At 41.1% G+C, this 24,583-nt stretch overlaps 1 protein-coding gene across 5 annotated transcripts in view; it reads right to left on the bottom strand.

Moving 5' to 3' along the window:
* The window catches only part of PCNX2 (pecanex 2), a 295,243-nt gene that overhangs the window by 75,356 nt on the left and 195,304 nt on the right, over window positions 1–24,583 (bottom strand). For 4 of the 5 annotated variants that reach the window (XM_082645600.1, XM_082645599.1, XM_082645602.1 and 1 more), the window contains one exon: window positions 11,626–11,732. In XM_082645600.1, coding sequence (XP_082501726.1) covers window positions 11,626–11,732 — 107 coding nt within the window. Of the gene's footprint in view, window positions 1–11,625; window positions 11,756–17,209; window positions 17,319–24,583 lie in introns of all 5 variants that reach the window. The other variant, XM_082645603.1, reaches the window with a different exon arrangement.

Genomic DNA, 24,583 nt, shown 5'->3' with positions numbered 1-24,583 from the left:
TATAGGGAAGGAAAACAAAATGGGTACAGGATTAATTTGGTGTTTATGACTTCTGGGAGGCACATAGAGACAGTCATCCCATTTTACACATGAGTCAACTGAGGCTCACAGGCTGAATAATTTCCTAAAGTCAAACACCTAACCAAGCATACCAGCTGGGATTTTATTCAAGGTCTGACTGACCACAAAGCTGGTGCTTTCTGATGGAACATCACTGCCTCAGGGAGAGCTGACGATGAAGTGACACTGATTATCTTCTTGCTGACTAGGGTGAGAACAAGGGCATGGAATGCAGAGTCGATTTTTTTACAGACCAATCACATAGAATGATTCCTATCTTAAAGCCCAGCACAGTGGCCTCAGATACATTCTTACTGTATACTTTTTGACAAGGATAATGCCCAGAACAATTTAACATTTTAAAACCAATCCAGAGAATATAATAGAAATGTAACAACCATGAAGCTCTATTTGCCCTTCAGGTAGCTGTTATGTGTGTCTCCTCATAGCTATGGTACTGAACATTTTAGAGAAGACTTTTGATGTATGAAAGCAAAATCATTGTTAATGGGATTTTTCCTTCTTTAGGGCTGAAGACAGTTGACTCGTTTAGGAGTGAGACACTGGCTAAGATACCCAGGGCCATGAGTCAAATATATACTTTCCAGCCTAAACATCTGTTTCACGTTAATAGCAAAGTTCAGTTATTTAGCAATGGTTTATATATAAAGAGAAGGATGATGAATCATAATATCAAAATGTGTTTCTAAAGCCTTTTTAAAATACTCTGAAAGGAGGCGCCTCAAGATGGTGGAGGAATAAAACATGAAGATCACCTTCCTCCCCACAAATACATGAAAAGTACATCTACATGTGGAACAGCTCCTACAGAACACCTACTGAACGCCGGCAGAAGACCTCAGACTTCCCAAAAGGCAAGAAACTGTCCCCACGTGATCCAGGGACAACTTCCCCAGAAGAACACACGTCGCGCCTCAGGCTGTTGCAACGTCACGCCAGCCTCTACTGCTGCAGGCTCACCCCGCATCTGCACCCCTCCCCCCCCCCACCGCCTGAGTGAGCCAGAGCCCCCTAATCAGATGCTCCTTTAACCCCGTCCTGCCTGAGCGAAGAACAGATGCCCTCAGGCGACCTACACGCAGAGGCAGGTCCAAATCCAAAGCTGAAGCCCAGGAGCTGTGCGAACAAAGAGGAGAAAGGGAAATCTCTCCCAGCAGCCTCAGGAGCAGCGGATTAAATCACAATCACAATCACAATCTCCACAGTCAACTTGATGTACCCTGCATCAGTGGATTACCTGAACAGACAACGAATCGTCCCAAAATTGAGGCGATGGACTTTGGGAGCAACTGTAGACTTGGGGTTTGCTTTCTGCATCTAATTTGTTTCCGGTTTTATGTTTATCTTAGTTTAGTATTTAGAGCTTATTATCATTGGTAGATTTGTTAACTGATTTGGTTGCTCTCTTCCTTTTTTTTAATATATAATGTATGTATTTTTCCTTTTTTGCTTTCTGTGAGTGTGTATGTGTATGCTTCTTTGTGTGATTTTGTCTGTATAGCTTTGCTTTTGCCATTATTCCTAGGGTTCTGATTGTCTGTTTTTTGTTTTCTTAGGGTTTTTAAGTATAGTTTTTAGAACTTGTTATCATTGGTGGATTTGTTTTTTGGATTGGTTCCTCTCTCTTTCTCTCTTTCTGTTTTTATTTATTACTTTTTAATTTTTTAATTTTTAATATTTTTTATTTTAATAACTTTATTTTATTTACTTTTTTCCTTTCTTTCTTTTTTTTTTCTACCTTTTCCTCTGAGCCATGAGGCTGACAGGGTCTTGGTGCTCTGGCCGGGTATCAGGCCAGAGCCTCTGAGGTGGGAGAGCCAAGTTCAAGACACTGGTCCACCAGAGACATCCTGGCCCCATGTGATATCAAACAGCAAAAGCTCTCCCAGAGATCTCCATCTCAACGCCAAGACCCAGCTCCACTCAATGACCAGCAAGCCACAGTGCTGGACACCCTATGCCAAACAACTAGCAAGACAGGAACACAACCCCATCCATTAGCAGAGAGGCTGCCTAAAATCATAATAAGGTCACAGACACCCCAAAACATATCACTGGACGTGGTCCTGCCCACCAGAAAGACAAGATCCAGCCTCATCCACCAGAACACAAGCACCCGTCCCCCCCACCAGGAAGCCTACACAACCCACTGAACCAACCTTACCCACTGGGAGCAGACAGCAAAAACAACGGGAACTACAAACTTGCAGCCTGCAAAAAGGAGACCCCAAACACACTAAGATAAGTAAAATAAGACAGAGGAACACGCAGCAGATGAAGGAGCCAGGTAAAAACCCACGAGACCTAACAAATGAAGAGGAAATAGGCAGGGCTACCCTGGCGGCGCAGTGATTAAGAATCTGCCTGCCAATGCAGGGGACACGGGTTCAAGCCCTGGTCCAGGAAGATACCACATGCCACGGAGCAACTAAGCCCGTGTGCCACAACTACTGAGCCTGTGCTTTAGAGCCCGTGTGCTGCAACTACTGAAGTCCGTAAGCCACAACTACTGAGCCCATGAGCCACAACTACTGAAGCCCATGTGCCTAGAGCCCGTGATCCACAACAAGAGAAGCCACCGCAATGAGAAGCCTGCGTACTGCAACCAAGAATAGACCCTGCTCGCTGCAACTAGAGAAAGCCTGTGCACAGCAACTAAGACCCAACGCAGCCAAAAATAAATAAATAAATAAATTTATTAAAAAAAGAAACTAATACTTAAAAAAAAAAGAGGAAATAGGCAGTCTACCTGAAAAAGAATTCAGAGTAATGATACTAAAGATGATCCAAAATCTTGGAAATAGAATGGAGAATATACAAGAAATGTTTGACAAGGACCTAGAAGACCTAAAGAGCAAACAAACAATGATGAACAACACAATAAATGAAATTAAAAATTCTCTAGAAGGAATCAATAGCAGAATAACTGAGGCAGAAGAACAGATAAGTGACCTGGAAGATAAAATAGTGGAAATAACTACCGCAGAGCAAAATAAAGAAAAAAGAATGAAAAGAATTGAGGACAATCTCAGAGACCTCTGGGACAACATTAAACTCACCAACATTCGAATTATAGGGGTCCCAGAAGAAGAAGAGAAAAAGAAAGGGACTGAGAAAATATTTGAAGAGATTATAGTTGAAAACTTCCCTAACATGGGTAAGGAAATAGTCAATCAAGCCCAAGAAGCACAGAGAGTCCCATACAGGATAAATCCAAGGAGAAACACGACAAGACACATATTAATTAAACTATCAAAAATTAAATACAAAGAAAAAATATTAAAAGCAGCAAGGGAAAAGCAACAATTAACATAAAAGGGAATCCCGATAAGGTTAACAGCTGATCTTTCAGCAGAAACTCTGCAAGCCAGAAGGGAGTGGCAGGACATATTTAAAGTGATGAAAGGGAAAAACCTACAACCAAGATTACTCTACCCAGCAAGGATCTCATTCAGATTCGATGGAGAAATTAAAACCTTTACAGACAAACAAAAGCTAAGAGAATTCAGCACCACCAAACCAGCTTTACAACAAATGCTAATGGAACTTCTCTAGGCAGGAAACACAAGAAGGAAAAGACTTACAATAACAAACCCAAAACAATTATGAAAATAGTAATAGAAACATACATATCGATAACTACCTTAAATGTAAATGGATTAAATGCTCCCACCAAAAGACACATGCTTGCTGAATGGATACAAAAACAAGACCCATATATATGCTGTCTACAAGACCCACTTCAGACCTAGGGACACATACAGATTGAAAGTGAGGGGATGGAAAAAGATATTCCATGCAAATGGAAACCAAAAGAAAGCTGGAGTAGCAATTCTCATACCAGACAAAATAGACTTTAAAATAAAGACTATTACAAGAGACAAAGAAGGACACTACATAATGATCAAGGGATCAATCCAAGAAGAAGATATAACAATTGTAAATATTTATGCACCCAACATAGGAGCACCTCAATACATAAGGCAAATGCTAACAGCCATAAAAGAGGAAATCGACAGTAACACAATCATAGTAGGGGACTTTAACACCCCACTTTCACCAATGGACAGATCATCCAAAATGAAAATAAATAAGGAAACACAAGCTTTAAATGATACATTAAACAAGATGGACTTAACTGATATTTATAGGACATTACATCTATTACAAAAACAGCAGATTACACTTTCTTCTCAATTGCTCATGGAACATTCTCCAGGATAGATCATATCTTGGGTCACAAATGAAGCCTTGGTAAATTTAAGAAAATTGAAATCGTATCAAGTATCTTTTCCAACCACAGCGTTATGAGACTAGATATCAATTACAGGAAAAAAATCTGTAAAAAATACAAACACACGGAGGCTAAACAATACACTACTAAATAACCAGGATATCACTGAAGAAATCAGAGGAAATCAAAAAATACCTAGAGACAAATGACAATGAAAACACGGTGACCCAATACCTATGGGATGCAGCAAAAGCAGTTCTAAGAGGGAAGTTTATAGCAATACAATCCTACCTCAAGAAACAATAAACATCTACAATAAACAACCTAACCTTACACCTAAAGCAATTAGAGAAAGAAGATCAAAAAAACCCCAAAGTTAGCAGAAGGAAAGAAATCATAAAGATCAGATCAGAAATAAATGAAAAAGAAATGAAGGAAACGATAGGAAAGATCAATAAAACTAAAAGCTGGTTCTTTGAGAAGACAAACAAAATTGATAAGCCATTAGCGAAACTCATCAAGAAAAAAGACTCAAATCAATAGAATTAGAAATGAAAAAGGAGAAGTAACAACTGACACTTCAGAAATACAGAGGATCATGAGACATTACTACAAGCAACTATATGCCAATAAAATGGAAAACCTGGAGGAAATGGACAAATTCTTAGAAAAGCACAACCTTCTGAGACTAAACCAGGAAGAAATAGAAAATAGAAACAGACCAATCACAAGCACTGAAATTGAAACTGTGATTAAAAGTCTTTCAACAAACAAAAGCCCAGGACCAGATGGCTTCACAGGTGAATTCTATCAAACATTTAGAGAAGAGCTAACACCTATCCTTCTCAAACTCTTCCAAAATATAGCAGAGGGAGGAACACTCCCAAACTCATTCTATGAGGCCACCATCACTCTGGTACCAAAACCAGACAAGGATGTCACAAAAAAAGAAAACTATAGGCCAATAACACTGATGAACATAGATGCAAAAATCCTCAACAAAATACTAGTAAACAGAATCCAACAGCACATTAAAGAATCATACACCATGATTAAGTAGGGTTTATCCGAGGGATGCTAGGATTCTTCAATGTATGCAAATCAATCAATGTGATACACCATATTAACAAATTGAAGGAGAAAGACCACATGATCATCTCAACAGATGCAGAAAAAGCTTTCGACAAAATTCAACACCAATTTATGATAAAAAACCCTCAGAATGTAGGCATAGAGCTAACCTACCTCAACATAATAAAGGCCAAATATGACAAACCCACAGCCAACATCATTCTCAATGGTGAAAAACAAACAATTTCCACTAAGATCAGGAACAAGACAAGGTTGCCCACTCTCACCACTATTATTCAACATAGTTTTAGAAGTTTTAGCCACAGCAATCAGAGAAGAAAAAGAAATAAAAGGAATCCAAATCAAAAAAGAAGAAGTAAAGCTGTCACTGTTTGCAGATGACATGATACTATACATAGAGAATCCTAAAGATGCTACCAGAAAACTACTAGAGCTAATCAATGAATTTGGTAAAGTAGCAGGATACAAAATTAATGCACAGAAATCTCTTGCATTCCTATACACTGATGATGAAAAATCTGAAAGAGAAATTAAGGAAACACTCCCATTTACCATTGCAACAAAAAGAATAAAATACCTAGGAATAAACCTACCTAAGGAGACAAAAGACCTGTATGCAGAAAACTATAAGACACTGATGAAAGAAATTAAAGATGATACAAACAGATGGAGAGATATACCATATTCCTGGATTGGAAGAATCAACACTGTGAAAATGATTATACTACCCAAAGCAATCTACAGATTCAATGCAATCCCTATCAAACTACCAATGGCATTTTTCACAGAACTAGAACAAAAAATTTCACAATTTGTATGGAAACACAAAAGACCCCAACAGCCAAAACAATCTTGAGAAACAGAAACGGAGCTGGAGGAATCAGGCTCCCGGACTTCAGACCATTCTAGAAAGCTACAGTAATCAAGACAGTATGATACTGGCACAAAAACAGAAATATAGATCAGTGGAACAGGATAGAAAGCCCAGAGATAAACCCATGCACATATGGCCACCTTATCTTTGATAAAGGAAGCAAGAATATACAGTGGAGAAAAGACAGCCTCTTCAATAGTGGTGCTGGGAAACCTGGACAGCTACATGTAAAAGAATAAAATTAGAACACTCCCTAACACCATACACAAAAATAAACTCAAAATGGATTAAAGACCTAAACGTAAGGCCAGACACTATAAATCTCTTAGAGGAAAACACAGGCAGAACACTCCATGACATAAATCACAGCAAGATCCTTTTTGACCCACCTCCTAGAGAAATGGAGATAAAAACAAAAATAAACAAATGAGACCTATTGAAACTTAAAAGCTTTTGCACAGCAAAGGAAACCATAAACAAGATGAAAAGACAACCCTCAGAATGGGAGAAAATATTTGCAAACAAAGCAGCTGACAAAGGATTAATCTCCAAAATATACAAGCAGCTCATGCAGCTCAATATCAGAAAAAAAAAACAACCCAATCCAAAAATGGGTAGAAGACCTAAATAGACATTTCTCCAAAGAAGATATACAGATTGCCAACAAACACATGAAAGGATGCTCAACATCACTAATCATTAGAGAAATGCCAATCAAAACTACAATGAGGTATCACCTCACACCCATCAGAATGGCCATTATCAAAAAATCTACAAACAATAAATGCTGGAGAGGGTGTGGAGAAAAGGCAACCCTCCTGCACTGTTGGTGGGAATGTAAATTGATACAGTCACTATGGAGAACAGTTTGGAGATTCCTTAAAAAACTAAGAATAGAACTACTATATGACCCAGCAGCCCCACTACTGGGCATATACCCTGAGAAAACCATAACTCAAAGAGTCATGTACCACAATGTTCATTGCAGCTCTATTTACAATAGCCAGGACACGGAAGGAACCTAAGCATCCATCGACAGATGAATGGATAAAGAAGATGTGGCACGTATATATAATGGAATATTACTCAGCCATAAAAAGAAATGAAAGTGAGCTATTTGTAGTGAGGTGGATGGGCCTAGAGTCTGTCATACAGAGTGAAGTAAGTCAGAAAGAGAAAGACAAATACCGTATGCTAACACATATATATATGGAGTCTAAAATGGTTCTGAAGAACCTAGGGGCAGGACAGGAATAAAGACGCAGACATAGAGAATGGACCTGAGGACACGGCGGATAGGAAGGGTAAGCTGGGACGAAGTTGAGAGAGTGACATTGACATATATACACTACCAAATGTAAAACAGATAGCTAGTGGGAAGCAGCCGCATAGCACAGGGAGATCAGCTCGGTGCTTTGTGTCCACCTAGAGGGGTGGGATAGGATGGGTGGGAAGGAGTTGCAAGAAGGAGGGGATATGGGGATATATGTATACGTATAGTTGATTCACTTTGTTATACGGCAGAAACTAACACAACAATGTAAAGCAATTATACTCCAATGAAAATGTTAAAAAAAATACTCTGACCTAAGGGGATTTATAAACACCAGGCACTATTATTACAGTGCATTTGCTGTTGTTGCCTGTAAATTAAATGGAGACACCAGGCAGAACTCATCAAGACCAATTTTAAAGACCTTCTTAGTTAAGAACAGTTTAATAGTGCACAGCCTGATGGTGGCGAATGAAATCCAGATTACGATTTCCTTTCCCTTTTACGTAATATTGTTGGATTTAATTCATTTAAGAAATAGTTACAGAACATCTTCTGTGTGTGTGGCCCCGTAGGGTCACAAAGATGAAAAAAAACAAGTCCAGGCTTGGAGGTAGAGTCAGTCCACACCAATCCTTGGTACAATTTACTGATGGTCACAGAGCAAATTTATTTTCCAAAGGTGGCCACTACAGTATCTCTCATCCGACAAGTCCTTCCTGAACCTTCCATTCATCATCCTCAGGAGGTGGAACATGATTCCCCTCCTTGTGAGTCTGTGTGCGTGTGGGTGGAAGGGCACTCGGTGAGAAGGGCACAGCCGAGGGAGGGCTGGGAATGAAAAATCCACAATATGCGATGTATGAAATAGTACTGTGGGAGATTAGGACGGAGGTGAGGTGGGTCTATATTTGTGCTGTCCTATATGATAGCCTCAAGTCACATGCGGCTACTTAAATGTAAATGAATTAAAATTCAACAGAATTAAAACTTCAGCCACACTAGCCCTGTTCCAGGTGCTGGGAGGGCTCCCATATTGCACAAGGTAGATACAGAGCAGTTACACCAGTGCTGGGCTCTGAGGTACGTCTCCTTGTCGCCCAGGCAGCAGTGTCCCACCGCGGGCTTCTGAGACAGTGGGACCTGGTGCTGTGTCTGGGGAATCAACCAGAGACAGGTTAGTTAGGCGGGCAGAGGATACGTTTGTCACCAGCCCCCAGTGAGGAGTAGCGTTGGAGAACAAAAAGTCTGTGGATTTCAAGACAGCCCAGGCTGGGGAAAACAGACAGGCCAGAGTCACCAGGTAGCTGGTGATTTACTTATCGGTTCCATAGAGTTTGTAACGGTTCCGTTACAGTACAGGGCTCGCTGGAGACTTGCAAAAACCAAAGGCAGCTTTAGGTTTGGAAGAAAAATCAAAGGACTGGAAAGTGAAGGAGCAGGGGTGGAAAGGAAGAGGAGACCAGGAGAGGGGACGGCAAGTGCCCCTCATCACACCCCCAGGGTGGGGCTGGCGACCATGGTACCCATTGGCAGATCGTGCTCACTGTCCTGAGAGGGGAGAATATCTCTCAGTCAGTGGCAGGACAACGAGTAAACAATTAATCAATTACCCTAACAACTGCTTCTCTGTATCGGACTGAAAGAAAGTGGTAGGAGCAGCTACAGAGACACTCACAAATAAGAACGGGAAAAGTCATTAGTGTCTGAAATAAAAACCAACAGTTTCAGATGCAGAGAATGGGCTTTCCAGAGGGCTTGCAGGGATCCAGATGAGATTTCCTGCCATTTCTTTTCCTGGTACCCACCACTCTTACTCTCCTGAATTCCATCACTGATCTTTTAAGCAGATGACCGCAGGGCTCTGTATTCTGAGGCTTAACACAAGTTGACAAGAGACTTTCAGCTGGCTGCATTCGGCATCAGTATCTCTCCCCACCCCTCAGTGGGACTCTGAACATTTTCCGCACCTTGGCTCCTTCAGAGAGACCTAGGAAAGGCAGGATGTCCTTATGCGTTGCCACAGACTCTGCTGTCCCCTTCTCATCCTAGCATAGCCGACCAAAGCCCCGACATGCAACAGAGCGCTACACTGGGGGAAAGAATGGATCACAACATCATCAATTCTTTGTGAGACTGAATAAGGAAACACTCTAGCAGCCCAGACTTTTAAGTAACCCACATAAACAGACAATTCAGACCTCGGTGTACGGTGCCGAGCAGGTAGCTGAATCTTGGCAGGGAGGAGGCTAAATAAGAAAATGCCAAACTTGCGTTGCACGGGCGTTAGGATGTCTCCCCTCAGTAAAAGCATCTCACAAAGATTTCTCCGTTCCCCTTTCTACTGCGGAAGCTTAATACCCCCTCCAGCTCAAAGGGGATGCGTTTTGCTTATCAACGTCTCCCCCCTGGCCCAAAACACTGGTTCCTAATTTATCTGAGAATAGGAGACAAAAAGAAATCTTTTGTGTTACAGAGCACGTATAAAATATCATGCACTTTCCTGCATAGTTAAAAGCACACGAGATTGCCACACTTCTTATTCACAAGCGTTTGCACTTTCCAGAAGTGCGATTTTTTTAGAGCTCCACAGAGGTCCCCCAAATTGTTTTCTCCTTAAAAAGCATAAAGACAAGCCAGTGCTGGTGGTTTTCTTTTCCTTCTGACTCTGTAAATCTCTTTAGACAAATGCCAAAGAGGACTCTTGTTTACATGTACATTTCAAGACGGCTTCACTTGTACAGCAAAAAGCCCACCTCTCTTAAAAGATGAGGAATCTGTGGGACACACAAGGGGCCTTCCCCACCTCTTGGTGGTCTCCCAGAACTGGCTTACCTTGGGGTGCTCCAGTTTGGTTGGATTTCCCCAGGACACGTAAATGTGAGGTCCTGGGGATGGGATACCTGTTAGCATGGGTCAGGTAGGGACAGGGATTCCATGCAGGGCAGTCAGAGAAGAATTCCACCAGCGCAGGCCAGCATGATGCTTACTTTGTTCTAGGTGCTTTAGGTCTATTAACTCATATTCTCCCCACAAGGCTGTGAAGTAGGCCTTATTCCTTTGCCCCCATTTTACAGAAGAGGAGAGAGGCCTTGAGGTCACCAGCACCGAGGGTGGAGGCGAGGTGTGAGCCCAGGCAGGCTGGCGGCCCAGGCTGTGTTTTCATCACAACGCCCTACCACCTGCCCCAGAAGGACACGCATCTTCCGTGCATATAAACCATCTAACCACACAGATCTCCTAACTTAACGCTGGCCTCTGTGAGATGTGAAAGGCGTGTTGTAAAGTAGCAGAGCAGTAGAAAAGGTAGACACGTTACAGAAGATGGATTAGGGCTTGGACACAACAGCCCAGGTATGGCTAGTAAATTAGGGCAAATGAGATCTGCAATGGAAGACGAGCCCAGCTGGAGACAGGCTGGCTCGCCCCACCTCCTCCTCTGGCTGTTCTCAGGCCCTCCCCCGACAAATCATTAACAACTCTTGAAAGTTACTCAGTTACCCATCACTCCTCCCTTCCCACCACTCCTGAAAAAATCACTGCCCTCGCTTCATCACTGTTTGCTTAAGGAAATTTATGACTGACTGGTCTAAGCAGTCAAGACAAAGCACAGAAATCATCTTCTACAAGTTTAATGATGCTCAGAAAAAATGGCATGCTCTCCTATGTTGAGCTGTGATGCATGTACACTTGTACATGACATGTATATTTCGAAGGCCCACAGAAGGGAGCCGTGCCCCCCAGGGGTAATCTCATCCAATGACAGGACCACGGCTCCTGAGACAACCTCTCTGAGGGCAACTGCTGAGAGTGGGTGGTGATATCTCACTTTCCTTCACAACTGGTGAAACCTAGACTAGCACCTGACTGCAAATTTGCCATCAGTCAGGCTTGGTCCAGAGCCTGGAAGCCCCCGTGCTGAGCGGATAACTGGGTGGGTGGAGGGAGCTTGCTAGGGCTGCCCCACAGGAGGGCAAAGCATGAAGCCTGGACTTTTCACAGACAAAGGTCAAGGAGCATCCTGAACATGAATCCTAGGAAAGCAAGTCAGCAATGATTTTAGGATCTTACTTGTAGTTTTTCTCCCAGAATTTCACTGGTCTGACGTACGATGTGATAAAAATGACACTCCCGAGAAACGGGCTCAGTGGAGTAGAAAAGATCGACGTGGCAAACGCCTGAAAGAAAAGTATGGCAGAATCTGAGGATTTTGAGTTAAGGAAAAAAAGAAGTGTTCATGGTTATTCTTCTACATAGTATTTGCATTCTGACTAGTTTATACGAAAGCTATTTTCTCACCAAGGAAAGAAAGAAGGGCCTACCCATGACCTCTCTATGTACATATTTGGAAATATAAAACTTTCAATAATATCCTGCTAGGTCTCATTTCACCACCATGAAAACCAAATGATTCTCATAAAAATCCCAGCAGTCTCAGCATGATTTGTGGCAAAGATTTAATATCTAAGATTTGAAAAGAACAGTTTCTTTTTACTGAGATATTGTTAGCTGAACCAAACACACTGTGGTACATTTACTAAAGTATCAAGCAGCTTTATAAATAATTTAAATTAAGTTACACTTTGAAAGTAAATAAATAGCATTGTTTGGGAAGATAGTATCTCTATTCCTCAAATAATCTTTTCCCGCTGTTCAAAAATATGTATTTTTTTTTTATCATACACTGAACACCAATGGCTCAATTCAACTCATGTCTGGTTTATAAGCTAAAAATGTGTATACAAGTCACAGCATGCTGTAGGCTAAGTCACCTCCCTAGCACTCTGTATGGGTTTCCCACTTCTTGGCATGCCTCAGTTTTACACACTCTGATCAGAAATTTACATTTGCTCAATATTAAAATTAGTATGGCTCTCACTTTTGGCTTAAGCCCAACTAATTGATCTCTGGAAATCTGGGGGAGGTGCCAGAAGGGCTGGTCCCTCCCCAGTCTCACTCCATCATTGGAAAACTTCTCCCCACTGTCAATCACGGGGCCTTTGATTTGTTAAAGCCAGAGGGAACAGAGGTGGCAGAGGTCAGTGGGGGGCCAGAGGGCCCAGGTTTTACATATGCACATGGTTCCTTGTTCTTCAGGGTGAGGGCTGGGAGGGTTTTACTGCAGGTCTGACCTGATCTCCTACAAGGCTGATTTTCCCACCTGGAAGGGGACGTGGCTGCACAAATGGAGGTCTTGTTTTTTAGCCCATGTTTAAAAAGTTCTGGCAGAAAGTAAGAAATGCCTAAATGTCTGTCACAGATAGTAAGATTCTGTGTTTCATTACCTACCAGAGCACAGAAGGGCTTTCCCATATTATCAGTGGCAGGGCTTAGTTATGTGATACGGACCCTCACAGCTCCACTTACATGTAAATACAAAGAAGGGAGTGAGCCTTGCTTGTCTACAGGCACTTCCCAGTGCATTTGCATAGATTTAAGCTCAGAGTTTTCCTTCAGGGGTAGCTGTGTCATTTTTTTTTCAATTTGCTATTTATTTCCAAACATCTTCAGAAGTGAAATAACAAATCTTCCATCAATAGTGTTGAATTGTTTGTGTATCAAAAAGATCTCGACTGTGCTAAAATTTCAATCTGATTCCTTTTATTTTGACCTAGGTTCAAAGGCAGAACTCCAGAGTAAGGAGCTACTGTGGTATCTATCATCACCCAACAGTTTCTTCTTCACCGGGAAGCTGGAAAGATCTAAATACCTCTGCCACAAAACATACCAGTGTAACTATTCCCCTTGTCACAGGAAGAAAAAAAGAACATCATGGGAGATGTCATCGAAGGAAGGTACTGAAAAAACCTGAGAAAGCAGAGCGGGGTCACAGGGGAGATTCCTGAGGGAGGGTGTTGGGTGAGGGGAAGGTGACAGGGGGCACTGTGGGGTCTGCAGAGAATCCAGGACAAAGTTAAGTGGAGCTGGGGCTGGGTAGGAGGCTGCGTGGGCCGGCACTGCCGTTCTTTTTGATTCTAAACATTTCCCCAAAGATTATGTTATCCGTTTTTTAAATGCCAGAAACAGTTATCCAGAAATTAAGAAACAAGGAAAAGAGTGCTAGCCTATAAATAAAGTTCAAATTTGGGAGGAAAGGAAATGAAGCTAAATAGGTCAGAGGTAGGGCAGAAGTGAATAGATGGCCTCAAAGGTTAGTTTATTTAAGGAAGATCAGAAAAGAAATATAGCGCTCTTGGGGAAATATGCAAGATCGTGACTGTAATGGCTAAGGCAGTCCCGAGAAATATGCAGCCTTCTTTATTTTTTGAGAGCCAAGAGGTGGGCCAAAGGGCTAGATAGAGACTCCTTAAAAAGCTTCAGGTTTATCTGAGTACATTTCAAATGAAAATATCAACGTTAATACTTAAAAAAAGTAACTGGAAGCTCGAAAGGATGTACCAAATAGAAAGCGGCCTTTCCCATACACACATTTAACAGAGCTAATACAGCTAAGTCTGTCTAATTATTAGAAAACAATGGTGTTGCATGCTCTCTACACATATTAAAAGGGTGAGCATGCCTATCTTTCCCTGGAGGTTACAAGCTCAGAAACTAACAGAGGCTACCGAGGGAGAAAACATGCTAGGACTGGAAAAAGCAATTTAATAAACAGTGCCCCGCTGGCCTGAAAGTTAATTTAATTCCAAAATGGAGCAAATTAGCCCCTTCTCAAAGCCAGGATGGAACCCACAGCTTCTTAATAGAGTGATAAAATCATTAACATTTCAAAATTAGTCAAGATCCAGGGCTGGCATTTAGGAACCTGATAGCCTTGTCTTGATGGCATATATATCTGGTTTCTTAAACGAGTTCATTATATCCTGCACAGTATGATGTTGGGCTCCACATAGCAAATAGCTACCTTTACAGCTGATCCAGGATGGGGAAGTGTCTTTGGGTGATGGGGTAGGGGTGCTGGAAGCCCTGGAAGCCATCACACAACTGTAGTGGTCAGGCTCCACGGCCATCTCGAAGGGTCGATAACTTAGCAGAGGCAGGAGGTGGGTTTCACTGACGGGAACAGTTTTAGGCACAAAGCACTGGGATCAACTGTATTCTAAAACTAAATGCCCAATAAAATCTGCATCTCAGATGTGTTCAATTTCTCAAGAGAACCAGTCCATCCATCGCAAAAGTACTTAGATTTAACGCCCACTGTGCTCAATCTGAGAGGGATGCCAGTGCTGCCTTTATCCTTAGAGGAGATATTAAGTGCCAGATACCATGTGTTTGTGTGTGACCCCTCAACACACATAAAGGTCAGGTAATTGAAAGTTACAGCTTCCAGAACAGTTTTAATTCGGCTATGGAACTACAGGAGTAATTAGTATTACCGGACTCATCCAACAAGGCATAAGGGGCCACAAGAAATGCTACAGATCTATGTAAGACCAAAGTTAGAATAAAATTGGGAACCACCACTTCAAGTTTTAAGTTCTTTGTGCAACTCCTCAACTGCAAATTTACATCCATCTCATCATTTTCATCTAATAAACAGACTTTAAATTCTAGACAGGATACCCGAGACACACACCAGAAATAAATAAAAATCCCCTGACTCTTTCATCTTACTCTGTTTTAAGGGATTCCGTTTAGAAAAACTAAAATGACTGGCATTCTAGAAAACGTTATAGGAAAGGGGTGATACGCAAGCTCATGCTTTTGTGATCATTTTTCCTGAGCTTGTTCCTCCAAATAACCATGAAACACTTTACAAGTATCAGTGCAGGTCTAAGCATAGGAACACAGAACCATGTGCATTGTGAGAACAGCTCTGGGTATGCTTAATAATTAAAAAAAAAAATAAGTTGGAAGGACAGCATTTTTTTAAAATCTAGAATGTATTATCACAATGAATATCCCATGTCTGTTTCTATCCCTGTACCCAAAGTTGAGACCCAGGGGTTCCTTAAGAACTGTCTTCAGGAGCCTTACGCAACCTTCAGGAAAGAAAGCTCTGTTTGGCCATTAAAACCGGCTCACAGCACCCCCAGTGGATGCCAGCAGAGAACTGCGCTTCACACACATCAGGGGATGAGAATATCAGGAAGGCTTGTGAAGATGGAAATTCCAGGGTCCTCCCCACGGAATGTGATTTTAAAAGTATGTGCTGACCCCAGGAATCTACTTTTTTAAACAAGCTCCTCCACGGATTCTGATCTAAGGAGTCCCTGAACCACATCTCGGGAAATACAAATTCAGAAAGTATAAATTCACTGGCGGGACTTCCCTGGTGGCACAGTGGTTAAGAATCCACCTGCCAATGCAGGGCACACGGGTTCGAGCCCTGGTCCGGGAAGATCCCACATGCCACGGAGCAACTAAGCCCGTGTGCCACAACTACTGAGCCTGTGCTCTAGAGCCACAACTACTGAGCCCACGTGCCACAACTACTGAAGCCCGCGTGCCTAGAGCCCGTGCTCCACAACAAGAGAAGCCACCGCAATGAGAAGCCCACACACCGCAACGAAGAGTAGCTTCCGCTCACCACAACTAGAGAAAGTCTGCGCGCAGCAACGAAGACCCAATGCGGCCAAAAATTAAAAAAGAAAAAAAAGAATATTTCTCTTTAATCTCTCTCTTTTCAAGAGTATTCTTGATTTTTCTCTTTCTCCCTCTCTCCAAACACACATACACAGATACACACACACACACAATTTAGCTATCTGTGTCAAAGTGATCTTTAGAAGGAGCATGTCAAGTTGTTTTGAAGTAAATTAAAACGAAGTATCATTATGGAAACACTTAAAAATAGACAAGGAAACCAAACAAAACTACAAATGATAAAATTAGGCTCCTTGGCTAATGATAACAAAACCATAAATTTTTTTTTTTTTTGGTCTTCAAAAATATTTGGGTAATTCTGTTTGTGCCCATTTCTGGGTTTTTGAACATTCCTCAAGTATAAGATAACCAAACTATATTATAATATAATGTTATATGATTGATAATAATATATCAATCCTATCCACAAAGTTTAATAACAGCAAATCAGTTTGCACTATTTTGCACAAGTCAACCAAATCATTTAAGCAGTGACTTTCCATTTAAAAGACATGATATCTTATATGGTGAGGGGGAAGGGTAAGCTGTGACAAAGCAAGAGAGTGGCATGGACATATATACACTACCAAACGTAAGGTAGATAGCTAGTGGGAAGCAGCCGCATAGCACAGGGAGATCAGCTCAGTGCTTTGTGACCGCCTGGAGGGGTGGGATAGGGAGGGTGGGAGGGAGGGAGACGCAAGAGGGAAGAGATATGGCACCATATGTATATGTATAACTGATTCACTTTGTTATAAAGCAGAAACTAACACACCATTGTAAAGCAATTATACTCCAATAAAGATGTAAAATAAATAAATAAATAAAAGACATGGTATCTTAACGGAGATCTGGTCATGGGAAATGGAAAAATCAGAAGAAATCAAGTCATGCCTGAATATGCATTAAGAAACTGGAAGAGTTCTGAATTAAGAAATTTCTTTTAAGGCTAAGTACCTAAAGGGAATCCACAGTGCCTCCCCAGGTCCCCATTAAGATGTAATCTTAAAGACTTTAAAACCCTTTTACTGCCAGAGTTCAATGAAAAGCTTGCATCCGTAGTAAAATGTGAATCTCAGCTCGGAGGTGAAAACAGAAGCAGAAAGGATACGAGGAATTGCAAAGAGCTGAGCAAACACGTGAAACGAGGAGCCCCAAGCCATCTGCCAGGGAGCCATGTAGGTCAGGACGAACTGTAGCTTGTGAAGCAGGTCCCTGAGCTGAAAGCAAAAGGACAGACAGAGATTCATCAGTGATGACAACCACAGTGACAGCTGTGTCACAGTCAAAGTGCCTGCATTAGAGTTAGGAAGGGGCAGTGAGACTATTGCTTGTCCTCTTACTCTTACCTTCCTTCATCCCATAAGCAAGGCAGCTGTTTAAGGATATTTTCAAGCAGCAACAAGATGATCAGAAGTAATGTTGTGTGGTTAATTTCACCAGGTTAATGATTTCAGCCCATAAATATGGTGTTTCTTAGAGGAACACTCACAGCTTGGTCCTTCCTTCTTCATATTGGGTCTTTCAGAAGGAGGTTCATACAAAACCCCATCACGATGGACATCGTTCAAGTTTTTGTGTGTGGATTTCAGTTTTCCTCTTCAGCCACCCTTGCTGGAGAAAATCGCCCCATACCGCTTTGTAACATTGCAAGTTACCAAGCACTTTAGAAAGCCAAGATAGGATATGGGAGCCGTTGCATTTGCTAGACAAGCCTGCACAGGAGAAAGCTGAGTTCTGGAGAGAAGTAGGGGGTGGAGAGAAAAGACCTTATGTGGCCTAAGGATGAACATGAGGGGAAACATGCTCAGTGGTTTGGGCTGGAGATCCAGACTATGAATGTGCCGAGGAGGATGGAGAGGGTCCCTGGCTGTAGACCCCTGCTTTGTGGAGAGAAGTGACTGATGGACCCCAGATGTGAAAGTCTACAGCTGTCACTTCTAGACGCAGTCAGGAAGTATCCTACCAACAAGCTTTCGGAACTGACATACGCTCTTCATCCATAATGGAGACTTTTTTTTTTTTTAATTGAAACATAGTTGTTTTACAAAGTCGTATTAGTTTCAGGTGTACAGATTAAAGTGATTCAGTTATACATATACATATATCCACTCTTTTTCAGATTCTTTTCCCATAGAGGTTATTAAAGAATATTGAGCAGAGTTCCCTGTGCTCTACAGTAGGTCCTTGTTGGTTATCTATTTCATATATAGTTGTATGTGTTAATCCCAAACTCCTAGCTTATCCCTCCCTACCACCTTTCCCCTCTGGTAGCCATAAGTCTGTTTTCCAAGTCTGTGAGTCTGTTTCTGTTTTGTAAATAAGTTCATTTGTATCATTTTTTTTAATTAGATTCCACATATAAGTGATATCATATGATATTTGTCTTTCTCTGTCTGACTTACTTCACTTAGTATGGTCATCTCTAGGTCCATCCATGTTGCTGCAAATGGCATTATTTCATTCTTTTTTACAGCTGAGTAATATTTCATAATAACGGAAACTTCAAATGGCATGATGTGTTTGTTCCTAGACTGGTTAGCATACGAGACAGTGAAATACATTCACCAGAGCCATGATATGAAAAGAGAAAAAGACAGAATTCTTAATTAAGCTCAGTAGGTGTTACACAGAACATCAGAAGACCACAATGAAAAGAAGACAAAGGCTAGAAAACGGGACCATTGAGGAAAGGTTCAAGGAACCAAGATAACTTAGCCTTTCAGTGAAAGGTCTATCTTGTAATTTTGGAACCAAAAGATGAGGTTATCCTGAACTGTTTCATGAAAGTGTCATGAGGGGAAAATGAGGTTGATTAGAATCCTCTCCAAGTCTTCCTCTCACTATTCTTGTCTCACCACATTCTCATCAATATCCTGGGTTTGGAGAATAACTTTAAACATCCTTGGACTGGCTACAGAAGATGAACCAAGGATAAATGTTCTCTCAAAGGCACAGCAAACTTGGATTTCTTAAGAAGTGACTGGCATCTGGTTGTGTACAGAAGCCTGGGGTCTAGATGTGTCCACTGGGGACCCTAGTCACAAACCTAGCAGGGAAGAATCGGAGGCAGAGAGAAGGGAAGGGAAGAGGGACAGAGAAAAAGAGAAAGAGGAGAGAGCGAGAGGGAGAGGAAAGAAATAGAGACAGTGGGGAGGATGAAGGGAGTATAAAAAAAAGAAGAGGAGGTGAAATGGAGGAAGATGATGTGATCGGACCAGAAGAACTGTGAAGGAATGTGAATTCAGGGAAAGAAAAACAAATGGTTTTTTTCCTAGTACCTTTCACTTTCTTCCCTCTATCTCACTGACACCCCCCAGAGACCTGATTTCAACTGGCTTCTGAGTTCTTTCAAAAAGGCCACTTCAGTTTTAATCCTACGGTTGGTTTAAGCTTCTTGAACTCTGGATCTGGATGGGACTCCACAGTTGCCAGTGCCTTTGAGATGCCGACAGTTGAGAGAAGAGCAGTTTACTCTCTTATGTCAGCTTGAGTTTGTATCTTTTAGGTTCACACAAAGATTAGTCCTCTCCCAAACCGTGGTTCGAAAGGATACAGGTACCCCAATGTTCACAGCAGCAATATTTACAATAGCCAAGACATGGAAGCAACCTAAATGTCCATGGACAGATGAATGGATAAAGGTGTGAGATATATATATATATATATATATATATATATATATATATATATATGTAAAGAAATATTACTCAGCCATAAAGAAGAGTGAAATAATGTCATTTGCAGCAACATGGATGGACCTAGAGATGTTCATACTGTGTGAAGTAAGTCAGACAGAGAAACAAATATCATATAATATCTCTTATATGTAGAATTTTAAAAAATGATACAAATGAACTTATTTACAAAACAGAAACAGGCTCACAGACTTAGAAAACAAACTTATGGTTACCAAAGGGGAAAGTTGCGGGGGGAGGGATAAATTGGGAGTTTGGGACTGACATACACACACTACTATATATGAAATAGATAACCAACAAGGACCTACTGTAGAGCACAGGGAACTCTGCTCAATATTCTGTAATAACCTAAATGGGAAAAGAATCTGAAAAAGAATAGATACATGTATCTGTATAACTGAATAATTTTGCTGTACACCTGAAACTAACACAACATTGTTAATCAACTATACTCCAATATAAAATAAAAATTTAGAAAAATCACTCCCCACCACCCACCTTATTTCCCACCAGTCCATAGGTGACTTGGGCAGACAGGCCTAACACAGACTCAAACTCTTGACTCACTTCTCTTAAAAGATATGATTGCCTTTAAAGGCCAATATCATTTCCATTCATTCCCACCATTAATTCAACTAGAGGAGGAGCATGGTAATTACAAAACAGAAGACATTCAAACACATGACTCTAGATTACATGGAAAGCAAAAGTCCTGAGAAGTGGGGATGGACTCTTTTGTATTAACTTGCTCCTTTATGCCCTAACCCAACTCTATCAGGCAAATGCCTCTGGATTTGAAATATTCTAGTCACAACACTGCTAAGAATTCTTAGTCTGCTTATTAAGAATTAGTCCTGTGACTCATGCCTAGGTGAAAATTGCCAAGCATGAGCAAGATTACCTTATGTGATGTATGACCCCCTAGTTGCCCTGAAAATGAATCACGGGCTTTGGAAAGTTACTCCTGTTGGGTTTTCAGTGTATGACTATATCCTGGGAGGCTTTTAAGCCACCTCCTGGGAAAGCTGATAAGTAGGTCCAGTCATTGCAACTACATACAATCAGACAGGCAGCCCCAGGAAAAGTCTCATCTGAAAGTTTAAAGCACTAACAAGTTAAACTTTGCTGCATTATGATTAAATGAATATACTACAATTATTTTTTGCTTAGCACAGTGACTTGTATTTACACGTAAGCAAAACCAGTCATCAGACACATGTGCTCTCATGCTCTAATTGCAGCCAAGGCCCCAGGTATCTTCGCTCTTTTCCTGTGTCTCTCTTGGCCTCGTTTTTTGTTTGTTTGTTTGGTTTTGGTTTTTTTTAATGAACATTGTGAAGAATAAAATACAAGCTTTGTAAAAGATGTTCAATATATAGCTCATCAAATAGACTCTGCTGTTCTTAACCACTGAAGCCAGATCTCCCAAATGCTAGCTCTTTACATACCAATGATTCCTCCACAACTCAGGAATTTAGTGATCCTCCAGGAAGCCCACCAGAAAAAGGATGTGCTGGGGATGTGTCAGATGTCAACACAACACAGAGCATGGGACTGAGGGCACGCTGCCTGGGTTTCAATCCCAGCTGGCACCTATCATGGGGTTGATAATAGATCCTCCCCACACTGTCATTTTGAGGATTAAATGACTTCATCTTTGTCAAGTGCGGAGTTTAATAAATACATGTTAGGACAGGTGGATATCTTATTTTGAGGATGTATTTGCTCACAATCAGGAAATTCTAGGGCCCCTCCTCTAAGCAACTGAAACTTAACTAAATCCAGGACCTCTTATTTTTCAGAGGAGGAAACCAGACTCAGAGAGGCTAAGTGGGCTGCTTAGAGCAGACCGTGAGTCACTGGCCCCTAAATCCAGAGGTTGAAATTCCTGGTTCTCTGCCTGGTGATAGACATTCCTACCTCCAAACCTTATCATGTCTCCTTGAGGCCATGAGCCTTCCTGGAAGGACAGCAGCAGGAAGCAGCTGAGGAAAGGTCTCCTCTACCTACACCTTCCTGCTGACAGCAACGGGGCAGGGTCACAAGTGAGAAGGTGACAAATCGGAGCTGCCCGATTTGTCACTATCGGGGACCTCTTCTCCATGTACACAGTGATGGAGGGCTATGACCTGTCCTGGAATGCCCTTTTCAGTACAAACGCCCAATGAATGAAAGATGACACCACCCAACAAGCCCAGTGACATTCAAGTTGTCTCAACAAGGCAAGCTGCTGGGTTACCTGTGCTTCTTAAGAATGGATGGCTCCAAGAAGATTGACATGGCTGACCTATTTTATTCCTAAAAGTGGGGGGAGGTGTGCTCCACGTTAAAAGACTCAACTTCAAATTTTCCCTTTACACTTCTTCCTTCTCTTCTAGGGTTAAGTCAGATAAAAAAAAAGAAAGAAAAGTTTGTGGGTATCCAAAAATTGATGTCTAAGCACAAAAGGAAGCTTAAATATTGATCATTAATGAGAAGCATTACAAGAGGCACTTTCTGTACCGTATTAGGCCATTGTGTATAAATTGATAACACATTTAAGATGAGTTAATGGAAACAACAACACTAACATTGCCACGTGCAGCATAGCATTGCACTGAAGTACTTTTAATTTTTATTTTATATTGGAGTCGAGTTGATTAACAATGTTGTAATAGTTTCAGGTGTACAGCAAAGTGAATCAGCTATACATATACATGTATCTATTCTTTTTCAAATTCTTTTCCCATTTAGGTTATTACAGAGTACTGTGCAGAGTTCCCTGTGCTATACAGTAGGTCCTTGTAGGTTATCTGTTTTATATATAGCAGTGTGTGAGTTTGGGATTGACAAGTACACATTGAAGTACTTTAAATAGAAATCCATTTCCATTAGCTATGAACTTGCATCTCCTTAGTTCGAGGTCTCTGTTTTTTTGAAGCTTAACTCATTCCTAATGTTCTGTTGCTAAGATCTTAAATCTCAGTACTTTATGCTTTAATATGCCTATTAAAGCATAAAAAACTTCCCCAATTACCCAAGTATGACTATATGAGAAAAGAAAATCATTGGGGTCTTTTTCGCTGAAAACACTCGGAAAAGACGACAGAAACTCACAGTGGTATAATTCTGGCTGTTTCCTAAAGAAAGACACCATAAATACTCTCAATTCAAATAACCCTTTTTGGAAATATCTTTTCAATCAGGCCTAGACATGCTGTTGTATCTCTGCTCTAGGTAGGAAATGCAATTTGCATAAATTCACAAACTATCTTAACAGAAGTGTCACCAATAAGGATGACCCTAACACATTTCCTTGCTAATATTGATACATTCTGAAAGAAAGCTCAGGCCAGCTTTTCTCTGGGGACTTCCTTCCTCCTGCCCCAATGAAATAATTCACAATTTATTGAATGCTCTTATATTGGGCATTGTCTTAGAGAGCTGCCCATATGCTATTCCATTTGATTAAATTGTAATTTCCCCCCCCAATCCCAATCACTACCTTTTATCCTATTGCTCCAGCCTCACTAGTCTCCCAGATTAGTTCTATCATTTGCCACTTTTTTTTTTCATTTTGTTGTCAAAGCCAGTGAGCTGGTTTTTTTTCTCGGAAAAATATGCAAGTTGTGATTATCAGTGTTTGAACTTGAAGAGGCAGGCAAGGCTGAAAGGAGTCCCAGAGACTGGCTATTGGATTAAAGGTAAATTGAGTTCAAAACGAGAGAGAACGCTGAGGGAGCAGAGACCAGAGTACTTGGAAAGGAGGTAAACAAATGCGAAGACGTTTGCAGGTTCAAGGGGGAACAAGGTGATGAATTCAGGTGGGAGCCCAGCTGAGGGAGTGAAAGGTAGGAACAACAGGGGAAAACTATCAGACATTTCGATGCACAGGTAGGGATTTGGGGAGTAAAAACAACGTTCGAGAAGGAATGGAAAAAGTAAAGCTAGTGACATTTCAAAAGTGGGATACCACTTTTTAGGGAAGGGGGAGCACTACTTTTATAGAATAACTGGTTGATAACAGCAAAGATGATAAGTTTGGGGATATTAGCTTTAAAACATAAATATTCTCAAATGGGGCTGACAATATGAGTTAGAATTGTATAAGTTAAATAAACATATTCAGGCAGTGGTTACACAATCATATTTCAGAAGGTGAGAAATGGATTCTATCTCAATATACAATGTGTGTTGGAAGCCTATTATATAACACCCTGTTTAGCAAAGTATTGATGGGCTTCAGGGAGCATGGTAATGCAGAAGGGCTACCATCCCACTATAAAAATAGCATAAATAATCTAAAAAATTGTAAGAAAATATAATTAATATTTGAATTCCAAAGAAGGAAAAATCTCTAATAGTCAAAACCAAAGAGGAAATTTTAAATGAGAATGCTAAGTCTGAACTGACACCATGATGACCCCAAGAGGACATAGGCATGAATATGGGCTGCAGGAGCTGAGGACTTGGATTTTAATGGACTTGAAGGGCAGCGATGCCCACCAAAGTGTGAATTAGAAAAGGCCCACCTACCAGGACTGGGAGAAAGCACCAAAGTTTTCCTTCTGCCTGGTGTAGAGTAGATAAAAATCTATCATCCACAACATGCCAAAGCCATTGTAATGTAGGGGAGTGGAGTTTAAATGTAGACTATTCCAAAAGAGCAGGAACACAAAATTGAGAGACTAATATTAAAAGTAGTGAAGGATGACAAAACTTTCTTGCATAAATCGTCTTCAGGGACACTTCCACAACCAGAATATGTAGACCTCCCATTAAATGCCAAAAAGAAAAGAAAAGAA

This window comes from Mesoplodon mirus, assembly GCF_964341445.2.
Source record: "Mesoplodon mirus genome assembly, chromosome: 2".
Taxonomy (NCBI): Eukaryota; Metazoa; Chordata; class Mammalia; order Artiodactyla; family Ziphiidae; genus Mesoplodon; species Mesoplodon mirus.
This window is presented reverse-complemented; position numbering and strand designations above follow the sequence as displayed.